General features: G+C 44.7%; 1 protein-coding gene and 1 long non-coding RNA gene across 2 annotated transcripts; both read left to right on the top strand.

Moving 5' to 3' along the window:
- The first annotated feature begins 8,825 nt into the window (after nucleotides 1-8,825).
- Nucleotides 8,826-20,472, top strand: HERPUD1 (homocysteine inducible ER protein with ubiquitin like domain 1). Its single transcript, XM_027119848.1, has 8 exons — nucleotides 8,826-9,337; nucleotides 12,374-12,451; nucleotides 12,539-12,613; nucleotides 13,965-14,095; nucleotides 16,211-16,333; nucleotides 16,892-17,242; nucleotides 18,583-18,688; nucleotides 19,708-20,472. Exons 1-8 carry the CDS (start codon nucleotides 9,203-9,205, stop codon nucleotides 19,870-19,872), a joined length of 1,164 nt encoding a protein of 387 aa, XP_026975649.1. The 5' UTR covers nucleotides 8,826-9,202; the 3' UTR covers nucleotides 19,873-20,472.
- Nucleotides 20,473-24,243: 3,771 nt separating this feature from the next.
- Nucleotides 24,244-26,632, top strand: LOC113627297 (uncharacterized). Its single transcript, XR_003435500.1, has 2 exons — nucleotides 24,244-24,709; nucleotides 24,851-26,632. It is a non-coding gene; the product is annotated as an uncharacterized LOC113627297 (long non-coding RNA).
- The last annotated feature ends 1,093 nt before the right edge of the window (nucleotides 26,633-27,725 follow it).

Here is a 27,725-nt window from a genome sequence, read left to right as displayed (position 1 = left end):
ACTGCGCCACCAGGGAAGCCCAGTCCCACCATTTTGACAAGAATATTGCTATATTGCTATAGCTATCTCTGTAGTCTTATGCATCTTTGCCTAAGTGCTAGGTCTAGTCTGAAACCAGCTTGGGGAAGCTGGGGGTTTTGCTAGAGAAAAAAGAAAGAAACTAACACACAGTCAAAATTTTACTTAGAGTACAGGAAAGATTCTGTACTTATGAAAAGGTACTATAAAACTTAAGATGAATAAATATGAGTTTTTTTCTTTTCTTTTTAAAGTAAAATGCTGGACTATGATCAGAATATTTAGAAGAGGGCTGGACTGGCACCTGTGATGGGGAAGTGAGGGCTTTTGAGGTTTCCTGGGCCTCAGAGTTCAGCCATGATCCTGCCCAGGATGCAGGCCTGGAGGGCAGGGCTCACCTGAGTGGTGTTTGCCCTGGAACCAAACCCAAGCAGCCAGGAGAGTCATAAACCTGGAGCTGGCTGCGCCTGCAGCCTAGAGAAGAGCCAAGCATGTGCTCTGTGAGAGAGATTATTGAATCAAGCAGACACCACCCATTCATCTACCCCGTCCTTTCTGCGGTAATCGGAAGGATTTTTGTTGTCCAGTGGCGGTTATTTTATTTGGGTTCCTCCCTCCATTGGAGGAAAGGCTGTGAGATAGCATTCAACAGGAAAGAGGGAACCAAGTAGGACTTCTGATTTTTTCAACTGTATAATATAAAATTCACCTCACAGTATCAATAGCACTATTTACGATAGCCAAGACATGGAAGCAACCTAAATGTCCGTCGACAGATGAATGGATAAAGAAGATGTGGCAAACATATACAATGGGGGAATTCCCCGGTGGTCCAGTGGTTAGGACTCCGCTGTCACTGCTGAGGACCCGGGTTTAATCCCTGGTTGGAGAACTAAGATCCTACAAGCTGTGCGGTGTGGCTAAAAAAAAAAAAGAAACATATACAATGGAATATTACTTAGCCATAAAATAGAATGAAGTAATGCCACTTGCAGTAACAGATGGGATGGACCTAGAGATTATCATACTAAATGATAAAAAAGAATATATATATATACACATATATATGTACATTTATATAGTAGGTATAACTGAATCATTTTGCTATATACCTTGTAAATCAAGGTATATATACATTGTAAATCAACTATACTTCAATTAAAACATAAAAGGAATTAATGTCTACTCCAAATATATGTGTGTATGTGTGTGTGTGTGTATATATATATATATATATATATATATAATTCACCATGTTAACTATTTTAAAGTGTGTAATTCAGTGACAATTAGCACATTCACAATGTTGTGCGACCATCACCACTATCTAGCTCCAAAACATTTCCATCATCCCGAAAGGAAATCATGGACCCATTAAGCAATCACCCTCCATTAACCGCTGGCAACCACTAATCTGCTTTATGTCTCTATGGATTTCCTTATTCTAGATATTTCATATGAATAAAAACCATACAATATGTGGCCTTTTGGGTCTGCCTTCTTTCACTTAGTACAATGTTTTCAATGTTCGTCCATGTTATAGCAAGTATCAGTACTTCATTCCTTTCCATGGCTTCATTCCTTTCCAGTCCTTTCCAGTATTATTCCATGGCTGAATAATATTCCATTGCATGGATAGACCGCATTTTGTTTATCCATTCATCAGTTCTTGGACATTTCAGTTATTTCTACCTTTTGGCTATTATGAATGTTGCCACTGTGAATATTCATAAACAAGTTTTTGTTTAAATTCATGATTTCAATTCCTTTAGATATAACCCTAGGAGTGGAATTGCTGGGTCATATGATAACTCTGTTTAGGGCTGAGTATAGAAGTGCACCGTGCATGGACTTCCCTGGTGGCGCAGTGGTTAAGAATTCGCCTGCTAATACAGGGGACATGGGTTTGATCCTTGGTCCGGGAAGATCCCACATGCTGCAGAGCAACTAAGCCCGTGAGCCACAACTACTGAAGCCCACGTGCCTAGAGCCCATGCTCCGCAACAAGAGAAGCCACCGCAATGAGAAGCACGTGCACTGCAATGAAGAGTAGCCCCCGCTCGTCTCAACAAGAGAAAGCCCGTGAGCAGCAACGAAGACCCAACGCAGCCAAAAATAAGTAAATAAAAATAAATAAATCTATTTTTTAAAATTATTTAAAAAAATAGAAGTGCACCCTGAATTTAACTACCAGGCCCACTGTTGCCCCCAGTGGTCAGTCTTGACTGGCCAGACCCCTCAGTGCTCCCATTCAAGAGATAATTGGGGTTCTCAAAGCCAAATCAGTTTTCATTCTCTTTGATTATAAAAATGTATGTAACATGCACTTTTAAGAAACAGATATCAGAAGGTAACAGGGAAGTGGGTGACACACTCGAAGTTTGGGCATCCCAGTCCGAGATACCTCCTTCCTTTATCGAACAAAAACACTTCCCGATCACTGACCACATTGTTTGGGAGGATTTACTGTGGGCGCTACTTCTGGTGAGGAAAGAAAGCTGCTTCCGGCTCAGCGTGGGCATGGGTCACCATGGGATGGATTTCATGACTACAGAACAGGATGTCCATTTCCTGGCCTAAAGGAGATGGCTCGTGTGTGTGGCCAAATTAGGATTTCAGAAATGACCATAAAAGGCAAGGTTTCTGGTTGGAGCTTGAATTATTTGGGAGAATCTCTAGAAACCAAGTAAAAACAAGAATTCCAAGAACAAAGTACAGAAGTTCAGCAGGGCCTAAGACACCAGATTGTTTGAAATAAAGCACGTGCACTGTCAGTGACCTTTTGCCTGCTCAGGTTCTGCAAAGGGTTCTAGACCCTCACAGCCTGAGTACAAAATAAAACAGGTCTCGGCTCCCTCCCTCTCCCCCCTCAGAATTTAAAGATGAATTAGGTCACAGCAGAGACATAGCACCACAGAGGTGCTTCTAACCATCAAGTTTTAAGTTTTAAAATTTCCATAGTCTTTCGTTTCCACATTTCCAGAAATCTCATTTAAGAATATGGATTTTCCGAGACTTCCCTGGCTGTCCAGGGATTAAGACTCTGCACTTCCACTGCAGGGGGCATGGGTTCTACCCCTGGTGGGGGAACTATAGATACTACATGTCGCATGGCACGGCCAAAAAAGAAAAAAAAACAAAGAGTATGGATTTTCCTTGAACTCACTATCTTTCTTTCCCTGAGCCGCTTTACTTTCTATTCTTGAGAGGCACAAAGGAATATATGTTGTATGATTTCACTTACATGAACTTCTAGAACAGGCCCGACGAAACTGGAGTGACAGAAAGCAGACCAGTAATGTCTGGGACCAGGATTGGTGGGGGGGTGAGCAGGTTGGCTGGGAGGGGGCACTGGGGAACTCTCTAGAATGATAGGAATGTATCTGGAATGATAGGAATTCACACAGGTGAAGACACCTACCAAAACTCTTTGAACTGTACATTTAAGATTCATGTATTTTACTATATGTAAATTATACCTCAGTACCAGTTAAGTAAAAAATAAAAATTTCATAGAGTTACTAGCTCTGTAGCCGAGTTACTTAAACTCCCCGTGCCTCAGTTTCCCCAGCTGTGAGATGGCAATAATAAAAGCATTCTACTTCAAAGGTTGCTGTGAGGATTAAATGCAAGTTTCATGAAGTTGTGTGTCTGGCACGTAGTAAGCACTCCTCCGTTAGCCATTAGCTCTGTTCCTGAACCCATCTTTGTTCCCAGGCCTCTTTCCCTCCTGCTTTATGTCTGCGATGTCTTTTTCTTTTTCCAATTTTTTTTTTTCACATTTCCTTTTTCGCTCGATCCTAGCACTGATCTACATTTTCTCTTGAACGCACCACTCAGGTCTCGTGGCCCCAAGTCTCTCCCCCTCGAACCCAGCCTTCGTAATGATGAAGATCCGTACTGATTCTGATCACATCCTGCTACTCAGAAACCTTATTGCCCACAAAATAAAGCCAACTCTCAAGGGTGAGCATGCAAAGTCTTCCCTGAACTGGTCCCAAGAATTCTTTCCAGTCTTACCTCTTGCTGACATCATCATTGTTATTTTTTTAATTTTACTTTATTTTATTTATTTTTTATTTTTGGCTGCTCGGCATGGCATGCGGGATCTTAGTTCCCCGACCAGGGATCAAACCCACATCCCCTGCACTGGGAGCTCGGAGTCCTAACCACTGGACTGCCAGAGAAGTCCAGACGTCATCATTATTAGTATTTTAAAATAAACTCTGTCCTTACTGCCACACTTGACCAGTGGTTTCCAAAGCTGGCCCTTGAATCAGTACTGACTTAGATGCCTCAGGTCCCATTTGGTAGGCCTGACATGGGACCAGACACCCATCCTATTGTTTTTACATGTTTAGTTGCGGGCATAATGTCCATGCAGTGAAATGCACATATCTTAAGTATACAGCTAGATCCATTTTGAAAAATGTCTGTGCCTGCCTACCCCACACCCTACCAAGACAGAACTTTTCACTACCCTAGAAATTTCCTTCATGCCCAGTGGTGTGTTAGTAGAGGTGAACAACTGCTTCCCCGGGGGAAAAAGGCTCTGCTTTATTGCGTTTCCTGATCTCTGTGGTGTGAATATTCCTACCATGGCCAATTTCAGGTTGTCAGTGTGATGACACTGAAAGCAGAGTCAGGAAGATAAGCTCACATTCGGTTCTTGAAAACCAGCACCAGCCGACTTCAGCACAGCCCCTTCCAAGTCCGTCTCTGCCACCCCATCCCCAGGCAACCATGCATCTGTCCTCCGTCACCACAGATTCATTTTGCTTATTCTAGAGTTTCACACGAATGGAAGCATTTAATATGTACTCCTTTTGTCTGGTTCTTTCACTCAGCACGGTTTTGAGATTCATCCATGTTGCTACATGTATGGTAGTTCATTTCTTTTTATTACTGAGTAGTATTCCATTGGATGGATATACAGTAGCGTTTATCTGGTCTCCTGGTGATGGACACCTCGACTGTTCCCAGTGTTTGATGCTACGAATAAAGCTGCCATCAACATTCTTGTACAAGTCTTTAATTTCTTTCGGGTAAATCCCTGGGAGTGTAATAGCTGGGTTGTAAGTTAGGTGTATGTTTAACTTTATGAAAACTGCCAGACTGATTTCCACAGTGGTTGTACAATTTTATACTCCTACCAGCCAAGTATGAGAGTCCTGATTGCTCCATATCTTTGTCAATACTTGGTGTTGTAAGACTTCACTTTAAAAAAAAACAAAAAAAAAGAGTTCCTCAGGTGATTCTGTTTCACAGCCAGGCTTGGGAACCTGTGGACTGGACTCCTTGCAGTTTCCTAAATATTAATGGCTAATATTAATTGAGCACTTGCTAAGTGTCTGGCTCTTCCCCAAGACCTTTAACGATGCTATATCATTGAAATATCACAACAACCCCCTGAAATAGACACGATTATTCTTCCTATTTTACAGATGAGGACAATTAGGTACAGAGAGTTTGAGTAACTTGCCTAAGGTCACGCTCATAAGTGACACAAGTTGGCTTAGAAACAGGCAGTCTGGCTCTGGGCCCATCAGTTGAACCACTGAACTATACTTGCCCATACAAACTGTGTATACAGGTCCCCTGTTGGGCTTATCAATAATTGCTGCCATTATTATTTTCATTGAAATCCTACTCATCCTTCAAAGTTCAGCTCAAATTCCACCTCTTCCATCCAGTTTTCTCTGTCTCCCCCTCTCCTCCTGCCTCTGTGTAATTCCTCAGTGTAATCAGAAGTCCTTCAGAAATGTACGAGACTTTTGGGCTGTCTTTTATTTCTGTTTTTGACTGTCTTATCATGCTCGCTGTATTTGTAAGATCACTGAGAACCGGGTCACTCCGTGTTTATCTCTCTATTCCTGGCATGTTGACCTGAATTTAATGTTTTTATAAATATGGTTGGCCCTCTACATCCACGGGTTCCACATCCACGTATTCAGAGGCCTTTTTATCCCGAAAATATTCTGAAGAAAAAAATTCCAGAAAGTTCCAAAACACAAAACTTAAATTTGCCCCACTCTGGAAACTTTACATAGTGTTTACATTGTATTTACAATTATTTACATAACATTTACATTGTATTTAGTAATATAAGTAATCTAGAGATGATTTAAAGTAGATGGGAGAATGGGACTTCCCTGGCCATCCAGTGGTTAAGAAAGACTCCATGCTTCCACTGCAGGGGGCGTGGGTCTAATCCCTGGTCAGGGAACTAGGATTGTACATGCCATGCAGCGCGGCCAAAAAGTTAAAAAACAAAAAGTATATGGGAGGATGTTGCATTGGTTATATGCAAATACTACGCCATTTTATAGAAGGGACTTGCGCATCCAAGGATTTTTCTATGGGGGAGGGGGTGGCGGGGGGGAGTCCTGGACCCAATCCCCCATGTATATGAGGAACAATTCTGTACTATAGGCAGAATCACAAAAGTCCTTTCCAAGAAGCTGTCTCATTGAGAGATGACTCAAGAGGGAATCACAGAAATTGGATTGCCTTTTCCCTAGGGAAAAGCACACCCCTTTACTTTCTTACTACTGAGCGAAAATGGATGTGCTGTTTTAAGAGGACCTGACGCTTGTCACAGCAGGCTACAGGAAACCATGTTATGTGGCCTCCTTAATTACCCAATGAAGCTGTTATCTCCTGCCTGGCTGCCTGCTCTAAGGCTTCTGCTTGTTTTATCTGGCCTGGCTCCACTGGTTAGCTTCTAGCTAGTTGGAAGACTATCAGATTATAATCAGTCATTTCTTCCATACTGATGTATGAAAAACAGGACCAGCTACATAATTTGTGAGACCTGGTGAAAAATGAAAATGCAGGACTTCTTGTTCAAAATTTATTAAGAATTTTCAGAAGAGCATTAAACAAAGGGTAGAGCCCCAGAGGTGCCACACCCATGAAGCCAGCCTGGATGAAAAGGGACTGAGCCCTTCTCAGCCAACAAAAACCAATCACAGAAAGCTGAGCATGGGGACAATTATCTCCAAAGCGCTTCACCTCCCTTCTTAGTACAAACACTGCTGAAAAGGAAACCACCCATGTTCTGTGTTATATTACGGCTGATTGTTATGGATTGAACTGTGTCCTCCAAAAAGATGAATTCCTAAGCCCCCAGTACGTGTACGTGACACTATTTGGAAATGGGGTCTTTGCAGATGATCAAGTTGAGGTCATTAGGGTAAAACCCTAATCCAATATGACTGGTGTCCTTATAAAAAAAAGTGGGGGGCGGGAATTGGGACACAAAGACAGGCATGCATAGAGAAGATGACGTGAGGGCACGCACACAGGGGGAGCACACTATGAACACAAAGGCAGAGATGGGGGTGATGCAGCTACACACCAAGGAATGCCAAAGATTGCCAGCATGGAACAGATTCTCCCTATCGCCCTCAGAAGGAACCAACCCTGCCTGACACCTTGATCTTGAAACCAGGCGGGGCCCTGTGGGGCTCCTGGACACAGAGGCCTTTTTGTCCTGCATTTCTTGTAGGCAAGACTCCAGCTTCCATGACCTTCCCTGAGTTCCAAAGGGCAGATTCGAACAGTTGCGAATCAAGGGGGGAGCAGCCACGAAGCCACCTGAGGCAAGATTACAGGGACCAGAGAAGCTCCTCAAGATTAGGAGACCCTGCACACACCCTAATCTTGTCAGCACCCCCACCCTTTAGAAACTCCGCAGAAGAAAGAAGAATGTAAGACTATTACCGCCTTGATCCTTATTGAATACCCCTGACCACAAGCCCCGAATATGAGACCTCTCCCTATTCCCCAGGGACGGGGGGTGGGGGGACAGTTCTTGAGGTGCTGGCCTGCTGTGGTCCCTCTTGGCCTGACAAAGAATAAAGCCACCCTTTCTTTCTCCTCCAAGACTCTGTCTCTGTATCTCATTTTGGCATCGGTGTACAGGGAGCCAATATTTTGGCATCAATCTCAGACTTCCAGCCTCTAGAGCTGTGAGACAATACATTTCTGTCCTTTAAGCCACCCAGTCTGTGGTACTACACCCACCAACCACACCAGGTTCCTCCTGTTACCCTCCTTAAATTTGCCCCACTCTGGAAACTATTTACATGGTGTTTACATTGTATGTACAATTGCCAATGTCCTGACACACCTGGCAAAACAGATGTCCCAACAGGATTAGAACAAGGACGGGCCAGCACAATGTCAGTTTTGTTTTTCAAGACTTTTTTTTTCCTACAGAGGGAGGGAGTGTCTACATCAGCCAGGCCTCTGTGGTCACATTTTAGGAAAACTGAGAAACGTGCCTTCTGTGTCTCAGCCTCAATTTCAAGGAAGTATGTGTTAGTATCCTATAAAGTGAGGCCTTTTTCGAGCGTCTCCCAGCCTAAGCTGGACTGTGGCCTGCTTGCCACTCATTAGTATGACGTCCCACAGTTACGGGTACAACGTTCAATTCTGAGGTCACAGGTGAAGGGGCAACATTGGCTCAGATTCCTGCATCCTGAACCCCAGGAAGAATCTCCCTTCTTCCTGGCCCTTCTAAGGCTTGTCGGGTCGCCCTTCCATGTGGGCTCGCAAACGGGGCTCCCCCAGCAGTTCTTTGAGCTGAGGCCGGGGTTGGGGTGGGGAGGCCTCCCCTGGGGGGGCCTGACGTCACGGGCCACCCGGGGAAGGGAAAGGGGAAATGGGGCTGGTGTCAAAAGGGCGGAGCTGCTTCTTTGTGAGGAAACAATTTGCAGAGGCTGCCAAACCGGAGAGTCGGCAGGGTCTGCCCTCCCTAAAGTGCCGTGAGCAACTCGAGCCGGGGACCAAGCCAGTGTCTCAGGGCCGAGGGGCCCCGCGTGGGCCGCGCGCACCCCAGCACAGCCGCCGAATCCAGGGTCCCGGGCCGCAGCCGCGCCTGTGGGTGACGCCACGGCGGCGGGTTGCATCAGCCTGCTCCCACGTGCTCCGCCCGCCCTTCCGCCCACGGAGCCGGGCGCCGATTGGGCCACGTTAGGGCAGTGCTCTCCGCCCCAGCCAATGGGTGGCAGCCACAGAGGGTTCTGTCCGCAGAGTCCGGGCGCGGGGTTCCTATAAAAGGTCCCCGAGACGGGCGCGCGCGCTCCTGAGAAGCGAACCGTTTTTGTGGAGGTTGCGGCGGCGGCGGCACTTCCTGCCTGGCATCTGGGAGCGCCGCCGAGCCCACAGCACCGTCGACATGGAGCCCGAGCCCGTCACGCTCCTGGTGAAGAGCCCCAACCAGCGCCACCGCGACTTGGAGCTGAGCGTCGACCGCAGCTGGAGCGTGAGCCGCCTCAAGGCCCATCTGAGCCGCGTCTACCCCGAGCGCCCGGTGAGAGGAGCCCCCGGCTCCAGCTGCCAACACTCCCCTAACCCCGGCTGTCATCCTCGCAGCCCTCCTCGCGTGCCCCTTGGGATGCCACGTCCTCCTCCCCTTTCCCTGTAACTTCTCGCTTCGCCGGCCTTCCCCTGGTGCTCCCCAGGTCCCCTCTCCCAGGCCTGTGGTCTCCCCCTTTCTGCCCTGCCGCCGTAGGCGCTCTCTGACGTGGCCCAGAGGCTGTCACTTCCTCGTTCTAGGCCGCCATCGTCCCGCCTTCCTGACGGGCCGCCTTCCCCTGTCACCTCGCGTCCTAGGTCCCCAAACTCTAACAGCTGTCACACTCCCGCCATACCTCTTCAGACCCCTTCCCGGTCCCCTAGATCTGGCTTCCAGCCTTAGCCAAGCCGCTGAAACAGCAGTTTGACCTTGAGTGAGTCATTTCACCCTCCAAGCCTCAATTTTCCCAAAACGTCGGAGTGACTGGGTGTTCCTCGTTAGGATTGCATCCGATGGGTAGGAATAAGGAAACATAAGTGCTGCGAAATGAGTTTTCTGAATGTAGCCTCTCATTGCAGAGAGGTGAGGGCAGGGGCCAAGGCCTTGCCAGTGGCTAGAGAAACCTGGTAAGCGCCCAGGCAGCGTGTACTCAAGGCCCCACACCCAGGAACAGGACGTGGCGCTTCCCCTCCCTGTGAGCTGGACTCCACAGCCTTTGCTTAGTCCCAGGGAGGAGCCCGGGGCACTTTCCGGTAGAAAATGATTTAGAAGGAAAATAGGTGGAAGGAATCTCCTGGAGTCTGGGTTTTAAGACTCTGGTCCCTCAATTGCAGAGACTTCCTTGCTTTGTTTTGGTTGACATATCTGTCAACATCACCCTTAGGGCCACCCTCCCTCCCCACCACGTGATGGAGGCTATGAGCTGGACCTTCCTATGTTTACTTTCTACTCTGATATTATGTAAGTGTCAACAGTGTTTTTTACTGCCCACAACTGTAATTCTGCATCAGACAGGAGAGGGCATCAGGACAGGACAAGATTGTGAAATTGTTCTTTCTTATCTGAAGTGTTGCAACGTGTCAGGTTGTAGCTCATGGGTCAGGTTGTTTTTGTTTCATATGGTCAAGAATGTGGTAGTGAGTTTCCCTTCTGAGTCGTTCTTTTGAAATGTGCTTATTTATTTAATAAGCTCCCATTCCTCTAGCATTCGCCTTGGCACTATTTGCAGTTTCACCATAGCTGCTCCCAAGAAACAGGTGGCAGTGCTGCTGCAAGAATGGCTATTAGGTACGCAAATTGGCGAAGCACGTGCAGCCTCTCGTTGCGTCATTTGGTAAAAGGCGGTGTTTTGGAGGAGGGCTTTCCTTTAGGGCTTCCTTGGGTGAGGAACATCATTCCTATTAAGTCCAAGGATCCAAAGTTGTAAATAAAAGGTCTCTCAGGTCTGTATATTTGTGTTTAAAAATTTTGGTTGGAGCACATTCGTCATTTGCTTTCTAATATGAGAAGCCTTACTTTATAATAGCTGTTTGCTTAATATATATATTTTTAAATCAGCCTCTGGATAAAGACGCAGAGTGTCGGTTCAGGCCTTTAACAGGCCTCAAATCACGGGCACCCGTGGTTTTCAAACCTTTTCTAGTGTGAAACTCTTTAATATAATGCAGGACCCCACCTATACAATAACATTTACAAGTCCAGGTTTATAGCATTTACATATGAAGTTCAGTCAGTGAGAACAATGATGAACACAGCATCCAGTATATTTCTGCAGTTTGTTATAGTTGCCCAGTGTCCAAAAAAAAAAACCTCCTGATTTATGCAGATAAATAGGTACGGTTATTTTTTGTTAGTTTTAAACAGCTTTTGCTTTATAATCATGGGCTACTTGGCAGGAGCAGCTTTGTTCCAAATCTTGCACAATTGGTTATTTTGGCAAGAGTAGATTGAGAAGTTGCTGGTGAGCTCCGGTGTACTGACTTTGGTATGTATCACTTGAAGCCATTATTTAAGTCCAGTTTTAAATTTTATTTATTTATGTTTGGCTGTGTTGGGTCTTTGTTGCTGTGCGCAGGCTTTCTCTAGTTGCAGTGAGCGGGGGCTACTCTTCGTTGCAGTGCGTGGGCTTCTCATCGCGGTGGCTTCTCTTGTTGCCTAGCACGGGCTCTAGGCGCGCGGGCTTCTGTAGTTGTGGCACGTGGGCTCAGTAGTTGTGGTTCTCAGGCTCTAGAGTGCAGGCTCAGTAGTGGGGGCGCACGGGCTTAGTTGCTCCGCGGCTTGTGGGATCTTCCTGGACCAGGGCTTGAACCTGTGTCCCCTGCATTGGCAGGCGGCTTCTGAACCACTGTGCCACCAGGGAAGTCCCTTAAGTCCAGTTTTTAAGGGAATTAAAAATGGATTTTAAAAGTGAGATTTGTATAAAAGTGTGTGGCACGACTGTGGTTTTAAAATCACTGGAATGGAGTAGAGGGTTCGGAATCTTGACTCTTTAGCAGCAGGTGACCTTGGACAAGTGAATTTTAGACTTTCCCCCTTAAAATAAGCATGGTAAATATAGGGTTGTGGTGTGGAATGTTACCACACACCATCTCTTTAGCTGCATTTGTATGTTGGGAAAAGTCTCTTTGAGGGCTTAAGTTTAGAATTGCTTCATGTTATCTTGGGACAATGCTAGGTGGTTTTAGGGAAGGCTGACTTTGAGTTTTCTCTGAGACCAAACTTTGAGTTTTGAAGTTCGTTGCTGTAGGAGCCCCAGATTTGTGCTTTTTGTGGCAGAAAGCAATTTCCCTGGGAGTTAAGAAGTCAGGTAGCCTGCCATAGGTTTTGTGGACTGGAGGTAGTTTGCCGTCCTAAATTTGTTTGCATGTTAGAGATCAGTTTAAAGTTAAGTACTTCCTAAGTAAAAGTTTTGTATATGGAGCCTTTGGAAAAATGTTTTCCTATGATGCTGGGAAAAACACACGTTTAAATTATTTGTATACAACAGTTTCTTCAATGTTGGGAACTTGAGGGGGCGAAATGCTGATCTGTGCTGCTCTTTCTTTCCACAAGCATCCAGAAGACCAGAGGTTAATTTATTCTGGGAAGCTGTTGTTGGATCACCAGTGTCTCAGGGACTTGCTTCCAAAGGTATCACTAAATATATTAACTTTTGAATGTTTTTGAGCACTAACAAGGTTGAATTCAGGTCCTAAAGTACCTCCTTATTACTTTCAGCAGGAAACCCGGCATGTTTTGCATCTGGTGTGCAGTGTGAAGAGTCCTTCCAAAATGCCAGAAGCCAGCGCAAAGGTATGTCTGCTTTTTCATGATGATAGCAGTGCGTGTCATTCAGACTCTCAAGGTCAAAATAAAGGAAGTTGGATAAAACTCTTAAGTCTTTTTATCATATAATATTTTGTCTCTTCCCCAGTGAGAATCAGGAATAAGAAACTGTTATCAATACAAGTGAGAGTTCACTATAATAGTAGTAGACTATTCCATTAGTGTTGTAGTGGACAAGTGGAGTTCTGCAGTACGCTCTTTTCTGGAATTTGATTTGATCTGTAGTGGCTGTGTATCCAGATCACCGAACTAGCAAGGCAGTCATGAATTTAGCACATAATAAATTTCTTCTAAGGCAACATTGATTTTTATAAAGAGTAAAAAATGACTATATTTCCTTTGGAAATTTTCATTGTGATTATTTGTTTGGATAGGAAAAGGCCGCAGTCTTAATCAAGTGATCTCTTAAGACTTGCTTATGTTAGATGGTCAAAATCCCTCATTTTTCATTTCACAGTGTTAGTTCAAATATACGGTATTAAGGGACTTCCCTGGTGGCACAGTGGTTAAGAATCCACCTGCCAATGCAGGGGACACGGGTTCAATCCCTGGTCCGGGAAGATCCCACATGCCGCGGAGCAACTAAGCCCCCCCGCGCCACAACTACTGAGCCTGCGCTTTAGAACCCGAGAGCCACAGCTGCTGAGCCCATGTGCCACAACTACTGAAGCCCTCCCATCTAGAGCCCGTGCTCTGCAACAAGAGTAGCCACGACAATAAGAAGCCGGCACACTGCAACGAAGAGTAGCCCCTGCTTTCCTCAGCTAGAGAAAGCCCGTGCGCAGCAACAAAGACCCAATGCAGCCAAACAAAAATAAATAAATTTATTTTAAATATATATATACAGTATTAATATTCTAATGTGATACATTCTAAATTTGCATTACAACTGTACATCCTGAAACATCTGAATATAGTGTAAGAAATTCTTTAGGTTGCTGGCTGGGTTGTGTTTATAAATCTTATTGGTCAAGTTTAATTTCTTAGTAAATTTAACACCATAAGATGTATAGGAAAAAAAAGACGTATAGAGCATTAACAGGAAGCTTTCTCACCAATGATAACTTCATTGGGAGATTTTAGTGAAACTACAGCATAGCTATTCTAGGAAAAATATGGATTTTTTTTTAGTATCTGTATTGATACTGTGTTGAACAAATTTTAGAATATTCATGTAACATTGCATCTGTTTGATTTTGTCAAGTTCAGAGGTCAGGGTTGGGGACATAAGCCATTCACAGAGAAAGAATCCTTGAAGCTTGATTTCACACAGTTGCATCAGGCCTTTTGTTCTCATGTTCATGTTACACTTATCTAGGTTGCTGAATCCATAGAGCAGCCCGCTGGTCTTAATCAGGGACAGTCTCCTGGGGATTCCTCAAGTGACGGTTTAAGGCAAAGGGAGGTTGTTCGGAACCCTTCTCCCTCTGGATGGGAGAATATCTCGAGGTGAGTGTTGTAATAAAGAAGCAGGTTGTACAACATGAATGTGCATTATTTGCATCAACTTAAGAATAAGCTCTGTTTATACTATATAGTCATAGAATTTTTAAATGGACAAAATTTTGCTTTATAAGGGCTTCACTTTAAAGATCTCTTCTGTATTTAACTTTTCTTAATACATAGCCTTTTAGGAACATCTAAAAAGTGGAGATGCATGTCCTGAAAATCTGGGCATTTCTCCTCCTACGTGGGTGTGCTTCACATTGCGCTGACCTCATGGTAGGGAATTAGTGCTGGTGCAGAAAAGCAGCTGTTGTAAGCACTGTGCAGCTGCTTTGCCGAGTGGCTTTGTGCTTTGTCTGTCGTAACAGTGGGTGACAAAAGGTGAAGGGATTGTTTGAGAAATGCTCTGCCAAGTGCCGTGGCGGTGGTGCTAGGAGAAAAGGAGCAATTAGAGCTTTCCTTTAGCGCAAAAGCCAGAAGCGACTAAATGCCGTGATGTTCGGATTTCACAGCTCTTGGAACACCTTACTATGAAAGATCCTATGGGAAAAAACAGTTTATTAACTACAAGTTGAAACTGTGTTACTCCCCGAGTCCTCTGCCCACCATTTCCTAGTAGTTTTTAATATCTGATTGTTGATAAAGTCAGGTGTTTGAGGTATGAAGAGTTGGTTTTTTTCTTAATGGAGGTTTTCAAATATACACAAAAGTAGAGGGAACTGTATAATGAATCTCCATATAATGATCAGAGTTTTGCCGTACTTGCTTTATCTATTCCTGCTTCCGATTTTTTCGTGAAGTATTTAAAAGTAATTCCCAGACATTATGTCAGTTCACTTCTACATACTTCAGGATATAACTCTAAAAACCTGTTAGTTATTTTGCGTATCTACAGTGTCATCATCATCAGAGCTAGCAAAAGCACTTTGGTATTTTCTCATTTCCATGTACTGTATCTTTTTTAAATGATCAAAAACAGTATCGTACCAAGACCTATTTGTATTAGAATACAATTTTAGAAATACTCTGGGTATGGAATTTGGTTTAAGTTCCATACCTACCATATAAAGTGGATAATTGAATTCATTATTGGATAGAAACGCTTAAAACTGTTTCCCTTTTTCTGGCTATACGATTTGAGAATTTAGGCTCATATCCGACTATGAATTTTACCATAATAAAACTTGATTTTGTCCAACAAATATTTATTGGACAGCTGGTGCATATTAGTTTGTTTAAGGATAGGAGTTGACCAGCAGAGATGACCACATAACAACTCCTGATCTTTCTGCAGTTCTGTTAGTTTGAATTTTGTGAAGTGATGCCAAAGAAGTTCACTGTGTAGAGTTCACAAAACCAGAGATGACTCCCACACACACCCTGCCCCAGGCTGCGCTAGATGATAGAGGCATGAGTTTGGTGTCAAACAGGTCTCAAATCCAGCCCTACTACTTACAGGTTCAGTGACCACGTGCAGATCCTTTGTCTTCCCTGAGCTGCACTCGGGCTCCCCTCTGTAAAATGGCGGGGTGGAGAGCTCCCTCCCCACAAGGTTGTTGGGGATCCCGTGAGATAACAGCCCGGAGGCCTTACAAGGCACAAGTGGTCAGTGAGCATGCATGGGTGGTGCCACACATAACTCTGCTCCCCATATAGTTCAGATCTAGGGGTGAGGGAGAAATGGGTATTGGGAGGAAAGGAGTATTTCCTGCAGAAAAGACTTTGGGAGAGGTGTGACTTTTTAGAACTGCTCCCTAAAGAATGAATAGTGGGGTTTAGACCTTCAGTGAGACTCAGCAAGTCTAAAATAAGGGTGGGGATCCACTTAGACTGAAAAGGTCTAGCTTGTTTGTACATCATGGTGATGACATCATGAGACCCCAGTGCTGGACAGAGGGCTCTTGTTTTCCCACGGGATCCAGGCCATGGGAGGGGGGCTTTGTCAGTACTTCCTGTGATTGTATCACACAGGTGCCTCACCCAGAAATCTACAGGTAACTGTCATAAAGCTCAATCTTCTGTCTCTTTGTTTTGAATTCCTGATTGTAATTTAAACTTAATTTTCATTTATTCATACTAAACCAACTCAAAAAGAGCATTTTTTGAAATCTTTCATAGGCCTGAAGCTGCCCAGCCGGCGTTCCAAGGCCTGGGGCCTGGTTTCTCAGGCTACACAACCTATGGGTGGCTGCAGCTCTCCTGGTTCCAGCAGATATACGCACGGCAGTACTACATGCAGTAGTGAGTCTTTCCTCATGTGCTGGGTGTGGCCAGGGCTCCCAGAAATTGAGGGAACTTCCATCCCTCAAAAATGCCTAACTTACCCATAAAGTTAGGAAGGGTGGGATGAGTGTGTTTTCATCACTTATCTGCAGAGTCCTTTCTGTGGGTGGAATAGAGTATAAATGATAACTGCTGATTTGTGTATTGATGCATAGTTTGCTGACTGATCCGTAGTTTGATGACTTTATTTAGAATATGTTATTTCCTCTTTTTTTCTTTTCAATTTGTGATATCTTTAGCATTTTATGAAAATCTTAATTTGCTACTGCACCATACTTTCATGGTGGCCTTGGTGTTTAATTCCAGATGAAATTTACCAAGCACCTTCTCTTAGGAGTAGAAAAGACATTTATGGATATGACTATTAGTAAAGAAGTTCTTCACTAAGTTAAAGAAAAATCAAGTTTGTGTATGCCTGCTTAATAGTAAAAGACCCCTGCGTAAACGAGCTTATGAGAACAAGTCTTCATGGTGCCTCGCTCTCAACAGTATTTGCCTCTGTCATTTTTATTTTAGCTTAGCAGCCACTGCTGCGTCAGGGGCTTTTGTCCCCTCGCCAAGTGCACAAGAGATACCTGTGGTCTCTGCGCCTGCTCCAGCCCCTATCCACAACCAGTTTCCAGCTGAAAACCAGCCCGCCAATCAGAACGCTGCTCCTCAAGTGGTGGTTAATCCTGGGGCCAATCAGAATTTGCGGATGAATGCACAGGGTGGCCCTATTGTGGAAGAAGATGATGAGATAAATCGAGATTGGTTGGATTGGACCTATTCAGCAGCTACGTTTTCCGTTTTTCTTAGTATCCTCTACTTCTACTCTTCCCTGAGCAGATTCCTCATGGTCATGGGGGCCACCGTCGTTATGTACCTGTAAGCAGATGATTTCGCTTTCCCTTTTTTCCCTTTACTACAGATTACACTATGTGGTGACTCAAACCAAGTGCAGATTTTCCTCTTTTTTGAGCAGTCTCAGTCAATATTTAAGGAGGTGTATTTAAATAGTATGTCATTCTAGGATTTTCGATGCAAAGAATTGATGGCTTGGTTACACATTGCCAAAAACACAACTAATTCTGTGTTAATACAGGAACAACATTCTCTTCTTTTCCTCTAGTTAAGTTACCTGCCAGGCTCATGAACCACAATAAAAGCCATACTGAGGCATGGAAAGGAAAATTGTATTTGTGTTGAATAAGAACATATTTGTCTTTTATCAGGCTCCAGCTGCCTTCTAGGATAAAGGTCAGGCAATGGCTGTGGCATAGTCCTGAAGGGCCAGAGATCCGTCACAGACCTGGCATTTGGCTTTATCCATGGCTTAGAGCAGTGGTTCTCAACCAGGGTAGTTTTGCATCTGCCTCTACCCCCGTCCCCAAGACGTTTGGTGGTGTTTGGAGACATTTTTGACTGTCACAGCGAGGGGGGTGGTCCTGCTGGCATCTGGTTGGTAGCTGTTAAACATCCTCTGGTGCCCAGGACAGCCCCACAGTAAATATCCAGCCCGGTATGTCAGCAGTACCAAAGTTCAGAAACCCTGGCCTAGAGTTATATGTCCTTGTATGTGGTGAAAACTGACAGAAGAAATTTTTCCTCTATAGGAAAAATGGATTTTTATTTTAGTTTTTAAAAATCTTAAAAAAGAAATATTTAGAATAATGCATTAAGTACTCATATCCAGTATTAATCACTGTTATATTTTGTCATATTTTCTTCAAGACTTGGGTTTAATTGGATTTTTCAGATGCAACTTTTAGTTAATTCTTTAAATTCTATAGTCTCTAGAATCATATATGTAGGTGACCAAGTCTAGGTCTTATTAGTATGTTATTACATATAGTCACAGCTGTGTATGTATTTCCCCTTCCCCCTCTGTTCAGGTTTTCGTGTCTAAGGTTTAGGTCAGACGAAGAAGTATTTATTGAGCACATACTATGTGTCAGGTGCTGTTTATGTTGCTGGGCACATGATAATGAATAAAGCCTAGTTTCCATAGTGCCTGTCAAGAACCTGACAGGCCAGTGAGAAAGTCTAGGAGCTGGTGTGGTGGAATGTCTCTGTAGATGGGCCTGGCTGCGAGCTTCTAATCAGGTTCTGCTCTGATGAGAGGAGGGGAGCAAGGGGGACCTCATCTCACTGAGAGGACCCTTAAATTCTTGAGTACATGTCACTCTGATGTTCACTAAGATGGACTTTATATGCTTCCTTTGAAGGCATCATGTCGGGTGGTTTCCATTTCGACAGAGGCCAGTTCAGAACTTCCCGAATGATGGTCCTGCTCAGGAAGCTGCAAATCAGGACCCCAACAATAACTTCCAGGTATGGAGCTTCTGCTGGAGCCCGGCGATCTCGGTGTGAAGCACCGGGCTCTCGAGTCCTTAATCTTTAGACACCTTGTGGTGTACCATTTTATTAGGCTCAGTATTTCAAGATTTTTTTCAAATTTATTCTTATAGCATTAGCTGTTTTTAAAACATTGTGTCATAAAATCCAGCAGGTATTTTGGTCATGTGGCAATTTGCATTTTGGCATATATATGTAATTTTTTTTTAAACTCTTTTTAGTGTTCATTCTCAATAATATGTTATACCATGGAAACTGCTAATGGAGAGTTATTCTAATTAAGGATTAGGAACATAAGCCTGTCTCACAGAATAGATTTCCTGGAAAATAACATACAGAAATAGAATTTTTAGGGACTTCCCTGGTGGTCCAGTGGCTAAGACTCTGTGCTGCCAGTACAGGGGGCCTGGGTTCGATCCCCGGTCAGGGAACTAGATCCCACATGCTGCAACTAAAATATCCTGCATGCAGCAACAAAGATCCCGCGTGCTGCAACTAACACCCATCACTGCCAAATAAATAAATATTTAAAAAAAGAAATAGAATTTTTATAAGGCAGTTTAATGCATAATCCTAAAGGATATTCTTTTTAATGTAAAGTGTCACCCTCGAATCTGTTTTTAGAATCCTGTGTTTTCTTTTTTTTTAGTTTTAGTTTTCTTTAACTCGGGACACTGCCAGAATTAGAAAAATACCCACATTTAATGAAGTGGCTAACTTAATTACTAGTTTAATAATAGTTGAAGATCTAGTTACAGTACTTCATTTGATCTGATACTTGCTGCCAGGAATATCGAAAACTATGAGAATGTTCCAGCACAGTTGTGCTGTGGAGGCTGGAGAAGGAGCTCCGTCCAGCCGGGGTGTCGTCCCCGGGGTCCTGCCTGCCTGGCTTGGCTTATGGGGCAAGGGTCCAGGGAGCCACTCTGCCCTTTACTGACATTATTGGGTGTTTGTCACTGTCCTCTTTTCTCCTTGTGTTTTATTACCTGTAGGAAGACCCTGATCCTGAAATTGCAGACCCCAACCGCCTCCCTCCAGACAGAGACGTAGTGGATGAGGAGCAGACCAGTCCTTCATTTATGAGCACAGCCTGGCTCGTCTTCAAGACTTTCTTTGCCTCTCTTCTTCCAGAAGGTCCCCCAGCCATAGCAAACTGATGGTGTTTGCTCTCTGGCTGCTAGAGGCTTTGGCAGGCGTGGACTGGATCATCTGGTTCTGGCTAGATTTCCTTACCTGGATGTGGCGACAGCACAGAATTAGTAAAAGAATCAACAAAGAGGATGATATGCTTTTGCGATTCTGCAAAGGCAGAAAGTAAGACGTGAAGCCATGATACAAATTGATGAACAAAAAATGCCTAAGGCTTCTCATATCTTTATTCTGAAGAGCTTTAATATATATTGTTGTAGTTTAATAGACATTGTAAGTAGAAGGCATTAGTGTCGCATGTTTATGCCTGAGGAACTTTTCCAGATGTGTGTGTCTGCATGTGTGTTTGTACATAGATGTCATAGATGCAGAAACGGTTCTGCTGGTACGATTTGATTCCTGTTGGAATGTTTAAATTACACTAAGTGTACTACTTTATATAATCAATGAAATTGCTAGACATGTTTTAGCAGGACTTTTCTAGGAAAGACTTATGTATAATTGCTTTTTAAAATGCGTGCTTTACTTTAAACCAAGAGGAGCTTTGCAGAGGTGAAAACCTTTGCTGGGTTTTCTGTTCAATAAAGTTTTACTATGAATGACCCTGGCAGAGACTCCTGTCATCTTACCAGTTTACTCCGTTTCCATCATCCCTGGATGGTCAACAGCTGAGTTGCTGATTTTTGAGTAACCTGAATATTGTGCTTCTTTTTATTAAAGGACTGTTTGTACTGATGAAGAAGATAGGGTAAGGCCACGAAAGTTTTAATTTACTAAGATTATGCTTGTGTTTGCCCCCCATTTCCTGATTTAAACAGTACTAGCTTATGTTGTAACCCATCAGAGTTAAATTCCCACGATTTAAAGTTAATGGCATTAAGTACCTTTCACCTGCTCACGTGTCATGCTGAGCTTACTTTTGGACTTTAATCCTTCTTTTAAGTATTATTTTTGAGACTAATCTGAAAAGCAAAGTGCTGTGTACTTTTTTTTTTTTTTTTTTTTTGCGGTGTGCGGGCCTCTCATTGTTGTGGCCTCTCCCGTTGCGGAGCACAGGCTCCGGACGCGCAGGCTCAGCAGCCATGGCTCACGGGCCCAGCCGCTCCGCGGCATGTGGGATCTTCCCGGACCGGGGCACGAACCTGTGTCCACTGCATCGGCAGGCAGACTCTCAACCACTGCACCACCAGGGAAGCCCTGTGTAATTTTTAACATGAGTGATGCTGTAAGTAGAATGCTGAAGGCCTGGGAGTGTTGTTTTGGGCAAAGTATAATGAGCTTCTTGTGTCATGGTCATGATCATTTGAATGAATTGTGACTGGACACATTGACATCAAATAAACATTCACTGAACAATTCATAGCCAGGTGCTGGGTAGATACAAAGCTGTTTTATGTATGGTCGTGCTTTAAAAAGCCAACTAAGATAATTACGTAAGGCGTGAAATGGCATAGAGTTTCAGATAACACCAGACCTCCAGAACAGAGGAATGGTCAGTCAGGAGGCAGTGATTATTGATGAGTTACGAAGGCAATGTTTGCTTGAAGGAAGAAGTGACTTGAGACTAGAGGTTTTGTAGTTTTACAAGTGAGGAAGTAGGTGACAGAAAAAGCCTGAGGAGCTGGAGAGAGAAGGGTCACAGCAGAAACAAGAGTGCAGAGATGAGACTTCCCTCCTGCCATGAAGCTGGATTGATGAAAGTGGTCATTAAGAGTTGATACGAAGGCCTTTTAAAACTGTTGGGTGGAAAATCCTATCGTTTTGCAGAGCAAGGGGCGTCATCCTTTGGAAGAGGGGCCTGGAGCCCCAGGCAGCTGGCAGTGCCCAGCTCCTGTTTCTGAAGGAGTGGGGCCTCTCTCCCTGTGGTGTCAGATTGCATCGATTCAACTCCAGATTCCACCAGCCCAAAATAGTTCCAGGATGGTTGGTGCTCCTGAGGACAGCTGACAAGGGTTCAGATTGTCCCAAGCCCCACTAATACAAGAGAAGAATCTTCAGACAAGAGCCAAGGCTTAAGAGCGCTGTTGGGTGGGTGACATGGCAGAAATAACAGTGCTTCCACAACAGTTACTAAATATAGCATAAGGATGTACTACGTATCACTGTTAATACTTAGGAAATTATTGGCTGGGGTCTCTGTTGTTAAGTAGCAATTAGAAAGCTAAAAGCACAAACCAAAAAATTTCCAAATGTTAGCTCAAGCCATAGTAGCTTTTTAAGTTTGCATTTTCCAAGGTGTGTTTTCTTGAATCCTAGTTCTGTAGAAGAAACACTCCAGAAAATGAGCCCATGGTAAAGTAAATTTGGAAACCAGGTTGATTCCAGTTGGTGGGTTTCTTCACTGCAGGATTCCCGGGGCCTTTAATATGCTGATGTACTTTTGAAGGAGGGTGTGTGGTCTGCGGGCCCCTCTGTTCTGTGAACCTGCCCATGACTGAATGGTGTGCCACGGTTGGGGAAATGCAGTTGTTACTATTAATCAACACCTTGTTTGGCATTCTAAGCAGCAAACAGATGCATGGTGAGAAGTGATGGCATACATCCATAATGAACAATGGAGATAAATAATCTTTATGTGGCCAGGGAGGGGATCAGAAGCCATGCGGATCTATAGCCTGACTGAGAGGGAGAGATTACAGGTCATCTTTGTCAGAAGTAGCTCTTTCACCCATTTCTAAGGAAGTTAGCCCTTTGTCAGAAGAAACTGTAGTGGCCTCCCCGAGGTAGTTACCTTGAGAGATGCCGCTGATTCTTCTCAGAACCTATGCCCACCCCACCTCTCTTTGCTTCTAGACCTATAACCAGACTCAAGTCCCAGCAGGCCTCAAGGAGTGAACAGCTTTCTGCTACACACTGAAAGAGCTGCATGATTTTTCCAATTTATACAGACAGATCTCGGGGGGTGCGTGGGAATGGATATTAATGGGTGTGAGTTAGTGGTGGAAGCAACATTGAGTTGGGTCAGGCTGAATTTATTAACGTGGATGCACTAAGCAGAGATTCTGCATTTACTGTTTTAGCATGAAGAGTGAGGAAGGACACTGATAGTTTAGTTGGCTGAAACATAGTCTAACAGGTGGCCTACACTCAACGAAGTTGAAGTGCCAGGATTGCTTTAGGGAACTGTAGCGGAAGGTATTCTGAATCTTAGGAAGATTGGAATGTTAGAGTGGATTTTTTTTTTTTTAATATTTATTTCGGCTGCGCCGGTTCTTAGTTATGGCATGGGGGATCTTCATTGCAACACACGCGATCTTTTAGTTGCAGCATGAGGATTCTTACTTGTGGCATGGCTGTGGGATCTAGTTCCCCCACCAGGGATCGAACCCAGGCCCCCTGCATTGGTAGCACGGCGTCTTACCCACTGGACCACCAGGGAAGTCCATCGGAGTGGATTTATCATGTCAGACCTGCTCACCCACTCTGCGAGGGTCCAGAGACACACCTTTCACCACGACTGAGAAATAAATTTGTGAGGGGAGCCCAGCGTTTGCAAAGCTCTGTGGTCATTCTTCTCTGTAGGTCAGAAATTACAGTGGGAACCACAGGTACTGAACTAGGATCCTTAAATGCAATAGGGATAATCGGATTCCTGGGTGGCAGGGGCCAAGTGGTAGAACTTAAATCACCAGAGATAAGGTGGCTGTGGATACCATTATGGTACCAGCGGAGTCTAAAAAGAAATAGAATCGTTGGACTTGCAGAGACCTAGGGCATTGGCCAGTTGATCATGGTATCCCTTGGAAAGAAAGAAATGGGGGCAGGCTAACTGAATTCTTGATCTGTGTAAGCAGAAGTGAACAGAAATCTCCGTTGAATCACCCAAACGGAATCAGCTTCTCCATCAGTTCCCGGACTTGAGACAGTTTCCAGACCCAGAAACCCTCGAATGAAGGGGGGCAAGTCTCCTTGAGGAAAGACCCTGCAACACTGAAAAAATTTACACTGTTTTGCCCAGCCTTCCCCTAAAGGAACCTGAAGCTTTTTATCAAGGTGACTGTGCATTGGGGAAAAGGAAATAATCAGACTTTGGGGGGATGGCTGGACACAGCCTCTAAACTAAAACTAATTCAAGGAGACCCAAAACGTGACTGTGGTCCGCCAGTCAAGAGTAGAAACTTATGGGGCTTCCCTGGTGGAGCAGTCGTTGAGAATCTGCCTGCCAATGTAGGGGACACGGGTTCAAGCCCTGGTCCAGGAGGATCCCACATGCCACGGAGCAACTAACCCCGTGAACTACAACTACTGAGCCTGCGCTCTAGGGCCTGCGAGCCACAACTACTGAAGCCCTCCCACCTAGAGCCCGATCTCCGCAACAAGAGAAGCCACCGCAATGAGAAGCACGCGCACCTCAACGAAGAGTAGCCCCCGCTCGCCGCAACTAGAGAAAGCCCGCACTCAGTAAAAAAGACCCAAGGCAGCCAAAAATAAATTTTTTAAAAAATGCTCAATTAAAAAAAAAAAAAAGAGTAGAAACTTATGGAGGTCAGGTCCATCTCACAGTAGGTCCAGTGGGTCCCTGAACCCATCTTGTGGTTATGTCCCCAGTTCCAGGATGTATAGTTGAAATAGACACACAGGCACATCTTGTTTTCCTGTGCTTCACTTTATTGTACTTCGCAGATAACTGTGTTTTTTTTGCAGACTGAAGGTTTGTGGCAACCCTGCGCTGAGCAAGTCTATCAGGACCATTCTTCCAGCAGCATTTGCTCACTTCGTGTCTCTGTGTCAGATTTTGGTGAATCTCTCAATATTTCAAATCCTCCACCAGCAAAAAGATGATGACTCGCTGAAGGCTCAGATGATGATTAGCATTCTTTAGCAATACAGTATTTTTAAATTAAGGTACGTACATTGTTCTATTAGACATAATGTTATTCCACACTTAATAGACTATGGTATAGTGTCAACATAACTTTTACAGGCACTGGGAAACCAAAAAAAGTTCATACGACTCACTTTATTGAGATATTCGCTTTATTGCAGTGGACTGCGACCAAACCCGCAGTATCTCCGGGGTGTGCCTGTACTTAGCAACGGGCAGAATCCCCACATTGGTTCCCTCACGTGTGGAGTGAGGCCTATTATGGTAGGAAAACCAAGTGGAAGTCACGAGGGCTGCCTCTACTAGGAAAATGGTAAATGAAAAGCAATACCGCATCCCTGGAGGGACTGCAGAGATCAGCGCCACCATCAAGGACTTGAGAGATGCAGGGGTGGCGACTCCCACATCTCCATTCAACCCCCGTTCTGTCTGGGCAGAAGACAGACGGATCGTGGAAGATGACAGTGGATGATCATAAACTGATGATTGGAGGTGGTGGCTCTTCCAGATGTGGTTTCATTACTTGAGCAAATTAACACATCCCCTGGTTCCTGGTTTGCAGCTATTGATTTGGCAAATACATTTCCCTCCATCCCTGTCCATAAGGACCAGAAGCAGTTTGCTTTCAGCTGGCCAGACCAGCAGTACACCTTCACTGTCCTGCCTCGGGTAGATCAGCTCTCCAGCTTGATGTCATTATAATTTGGTCTGCAGGTATCTTGATCACCTTTCCCTTCCACAAAATATCCCACAGGTTTAACATTGATGATATATGCAGATTCCATCTAGAGAACAAGAAGTAACTATAGATATACTGGTAAGACATTTGCATTGTCGATGGTCGGAAATAAATTTCACCAAAAGTCAGGGGCCTTCCATCTCAGTGAAATTTCTAGCGATGCACTGGTTGGGTGCGTGTCAAGATATCTGTTTTTTCAGTGAAGGATAAGTTATTGCATCTGGCCCCTCCTGCAGCCAAAAAACCAGGCACAACACCTAGTTGGCCTCTCTGGATATTGGACCTCTCTGGGTGTGTCACTCTGACCCATTTACCAAGTGACCTGAAAAGCTGCCTATTTTGAGTGGGGCCCAGAACAAGAGAAAGATTTGCACCAGGTCCAGGCTGCTGTGTGTGCTGCTCTGCCACTTGGGCCACAGGATCCAGCAGCTCTCCTGGTGCTTGAAGAGGCGGGGGCAGGCAGGGATGCTGTCTGGAGCTTGCGACAGGTCCCTACAGATGAATCACAGTGGAGGCCCTTAGGATTTGGGGGCAAAGTCCTGCCATCCTCTGCAGATAATCCCTTTCCTTTTGAGTAACTACTGAGCCATTGGATTTACATCTGCAAAGACTCTATTTCCAAATAAGGTCATCCCAGGGTTCTGCATGGACGTGAACCTGGGGGGACGCAATTCACCCCACAACAGGGAGAAGTGCTTTCCGGAGACACAACATTGATGTCATTGAACTGGAAGTTCAGACAGCTACCAGCCACTTTGGGCTCCTTAAGCCTCCGAGTCATCAGGCAGAGAAGGGAGTCATCCTATTGGCTGGGGTGACTGACCCTGACTACCAAGAGGAAATCGGGCTGCTACTATACAATTAAGGAAGAAGATGTGCGGAATACAGGAGATCCCTAAGGCTACCCTGCCTTAAAGTCGATTGAAAATGCAATTAAGGCAGAACTACTAATGGCCCTGACTCTTCAGGAATGAAGGTTTGGGACACCCCAGCAACCATGACCAGCTGAGGTGCTTCCTGAGGGTGTGGAATGGGTAATGGAAGAAAGTAGTTGTAAAGACCAGCTACATCTATGTGACCAGTTACAGAAATGAGGCCTGTAATTATCATGAATCATCTTGTAATTTTCATGTAATTCATCATCTTGTGCTGTTTGTATCTTCATACACAAACTTGTATAGATATATAGTAAGTATAAAGTGAATCTTTTTGTCTTCTTCCCTTATATCCTTATCATGTAATACAAGATGAATTAATAATAGTTAACTTTACATAACAGGATCTTTCTTCTTTGGCCACGCAGCCTGCGGGATCATATTTCCCCGACCCCTGCCGCCTGCAGTGGAAGCACAGAGTCTTAACCACTGGACCACCAGGGAAGTCCCTACATCACAGGATTTAGGTTACAGGATCTCATAGAGAAGAGTAACTGTCACCCAAGGGCTTGGCATTCTCTTCTGGGGAAAGGATCTGTGTGTTTTGGGTTATAGACAGGATAGTTGCATCACATTAGATGGAAGCAAGGCTTTGTTATTTTCTTTATCTGGAGATTAAGTGTGGTTTAAGGACGTGTGCCTGGGTAGCAAGCTGATAAAAGGTGAACTGGGCTAGGCCTAGTCATTCAATCAAACACTAATCTAGGTGTTACCGGGAGGTTATTTTGCAGATGTGATTAACATCTACAATCCGTAGACTTTAAGTAAAGGAGATTATCCTCTGCATCTGAGTTGGCCTCATCCAGCTAGCTGAACGATCTGAAGAGACAAACTGAGGTTTCCAGAGGACGAAGCCGTTAAGGCCGCGGGTGGCAGTATCAGCTTCTCAAGAGTTTCCAGCCTGCCGGCCTGCCCTGCAATGTCAGACTCACCTAGCCAGCCTCTACAATCATGTAAGCCCATTTCTTGAAAGACAGAAACAAGCGAATAATCTCCTATGGGTTCTGTTTCTCTGCTAGAGCCCTGACTGCTAAAGGGCCCCAGCTCTGGAGGTTAGGAGCCCTGCTCCTCAGCCTGGTGCACCACACTGACGAGTGGGGTTGCTGCCAGGCAGGCTGTGTCCCTTGTTCAGAATCAGGTGCCCCCCGGCTCTGCTTGAGACCAAAGGCATATGGGGGCAGCTCCAGAGAAGGTATAAGGCTTTGCTCTGTGCCTCACAAAGAAGGTTTCCCATTCCAGAAGTGAGCTGGGCAGCCTTGGGGAAATGGGAAGAGGCAGCCTCCGCTGGAAGCACGTCCTTAGGGTGGCAGGGGTGGGATATAACGGTGCAGGGAGCAGGAAGTGAGGTGGGGCTAGCTCTCT

The sequence above is a fragment of the Aethalodelphis obliquidens genome, unplaced genomic scaffold (assembly GCF_003676395.1).
Source record: "Aethalodelphis obliquidens isolate GAN/ISIS:26980383/991018 unplaced genomic scaffold, ASM367639v1 scaffold20, whole genome shotgun sequence".
Taxonomy (NCBI): domain Eukaryota; kingdom Metazoa; phylum Chordata; class Mammalia; order Artiodactyla; family Delphinidae; genus Aethalodelphis; species Aethalodelphis obliquidens.
This window is presented reverse-complemented; position numbering and strand designations above follow the sequence as displayed.

Excerpts from the sequence above, each read along its gene's own strand:
- HERPUD1 (XM_027119848.1), top strand. The coding sequence starts at position 9,203 with ATGGAGCCCGAGCCCGTCACGCTCCTGGTGAAGAGCCCCAACCAGCGC. Across the intron at positions 9,338-12,373 it reads GCGTCTACCCCGAGCGCCCG|CATCCAGAAGACCAGAGGTT; the intron begins GTGAGAGGAGCC and ends TCTTTCCACAAG. Across the intron at positions 16,334-16,891 it reads CGGCAGTACTACATGCAGTA|CTTAGCAGCCACTGCTGCGT; the intron begins GTGAGTCTTTCC and ends TTTTTATTTTAG.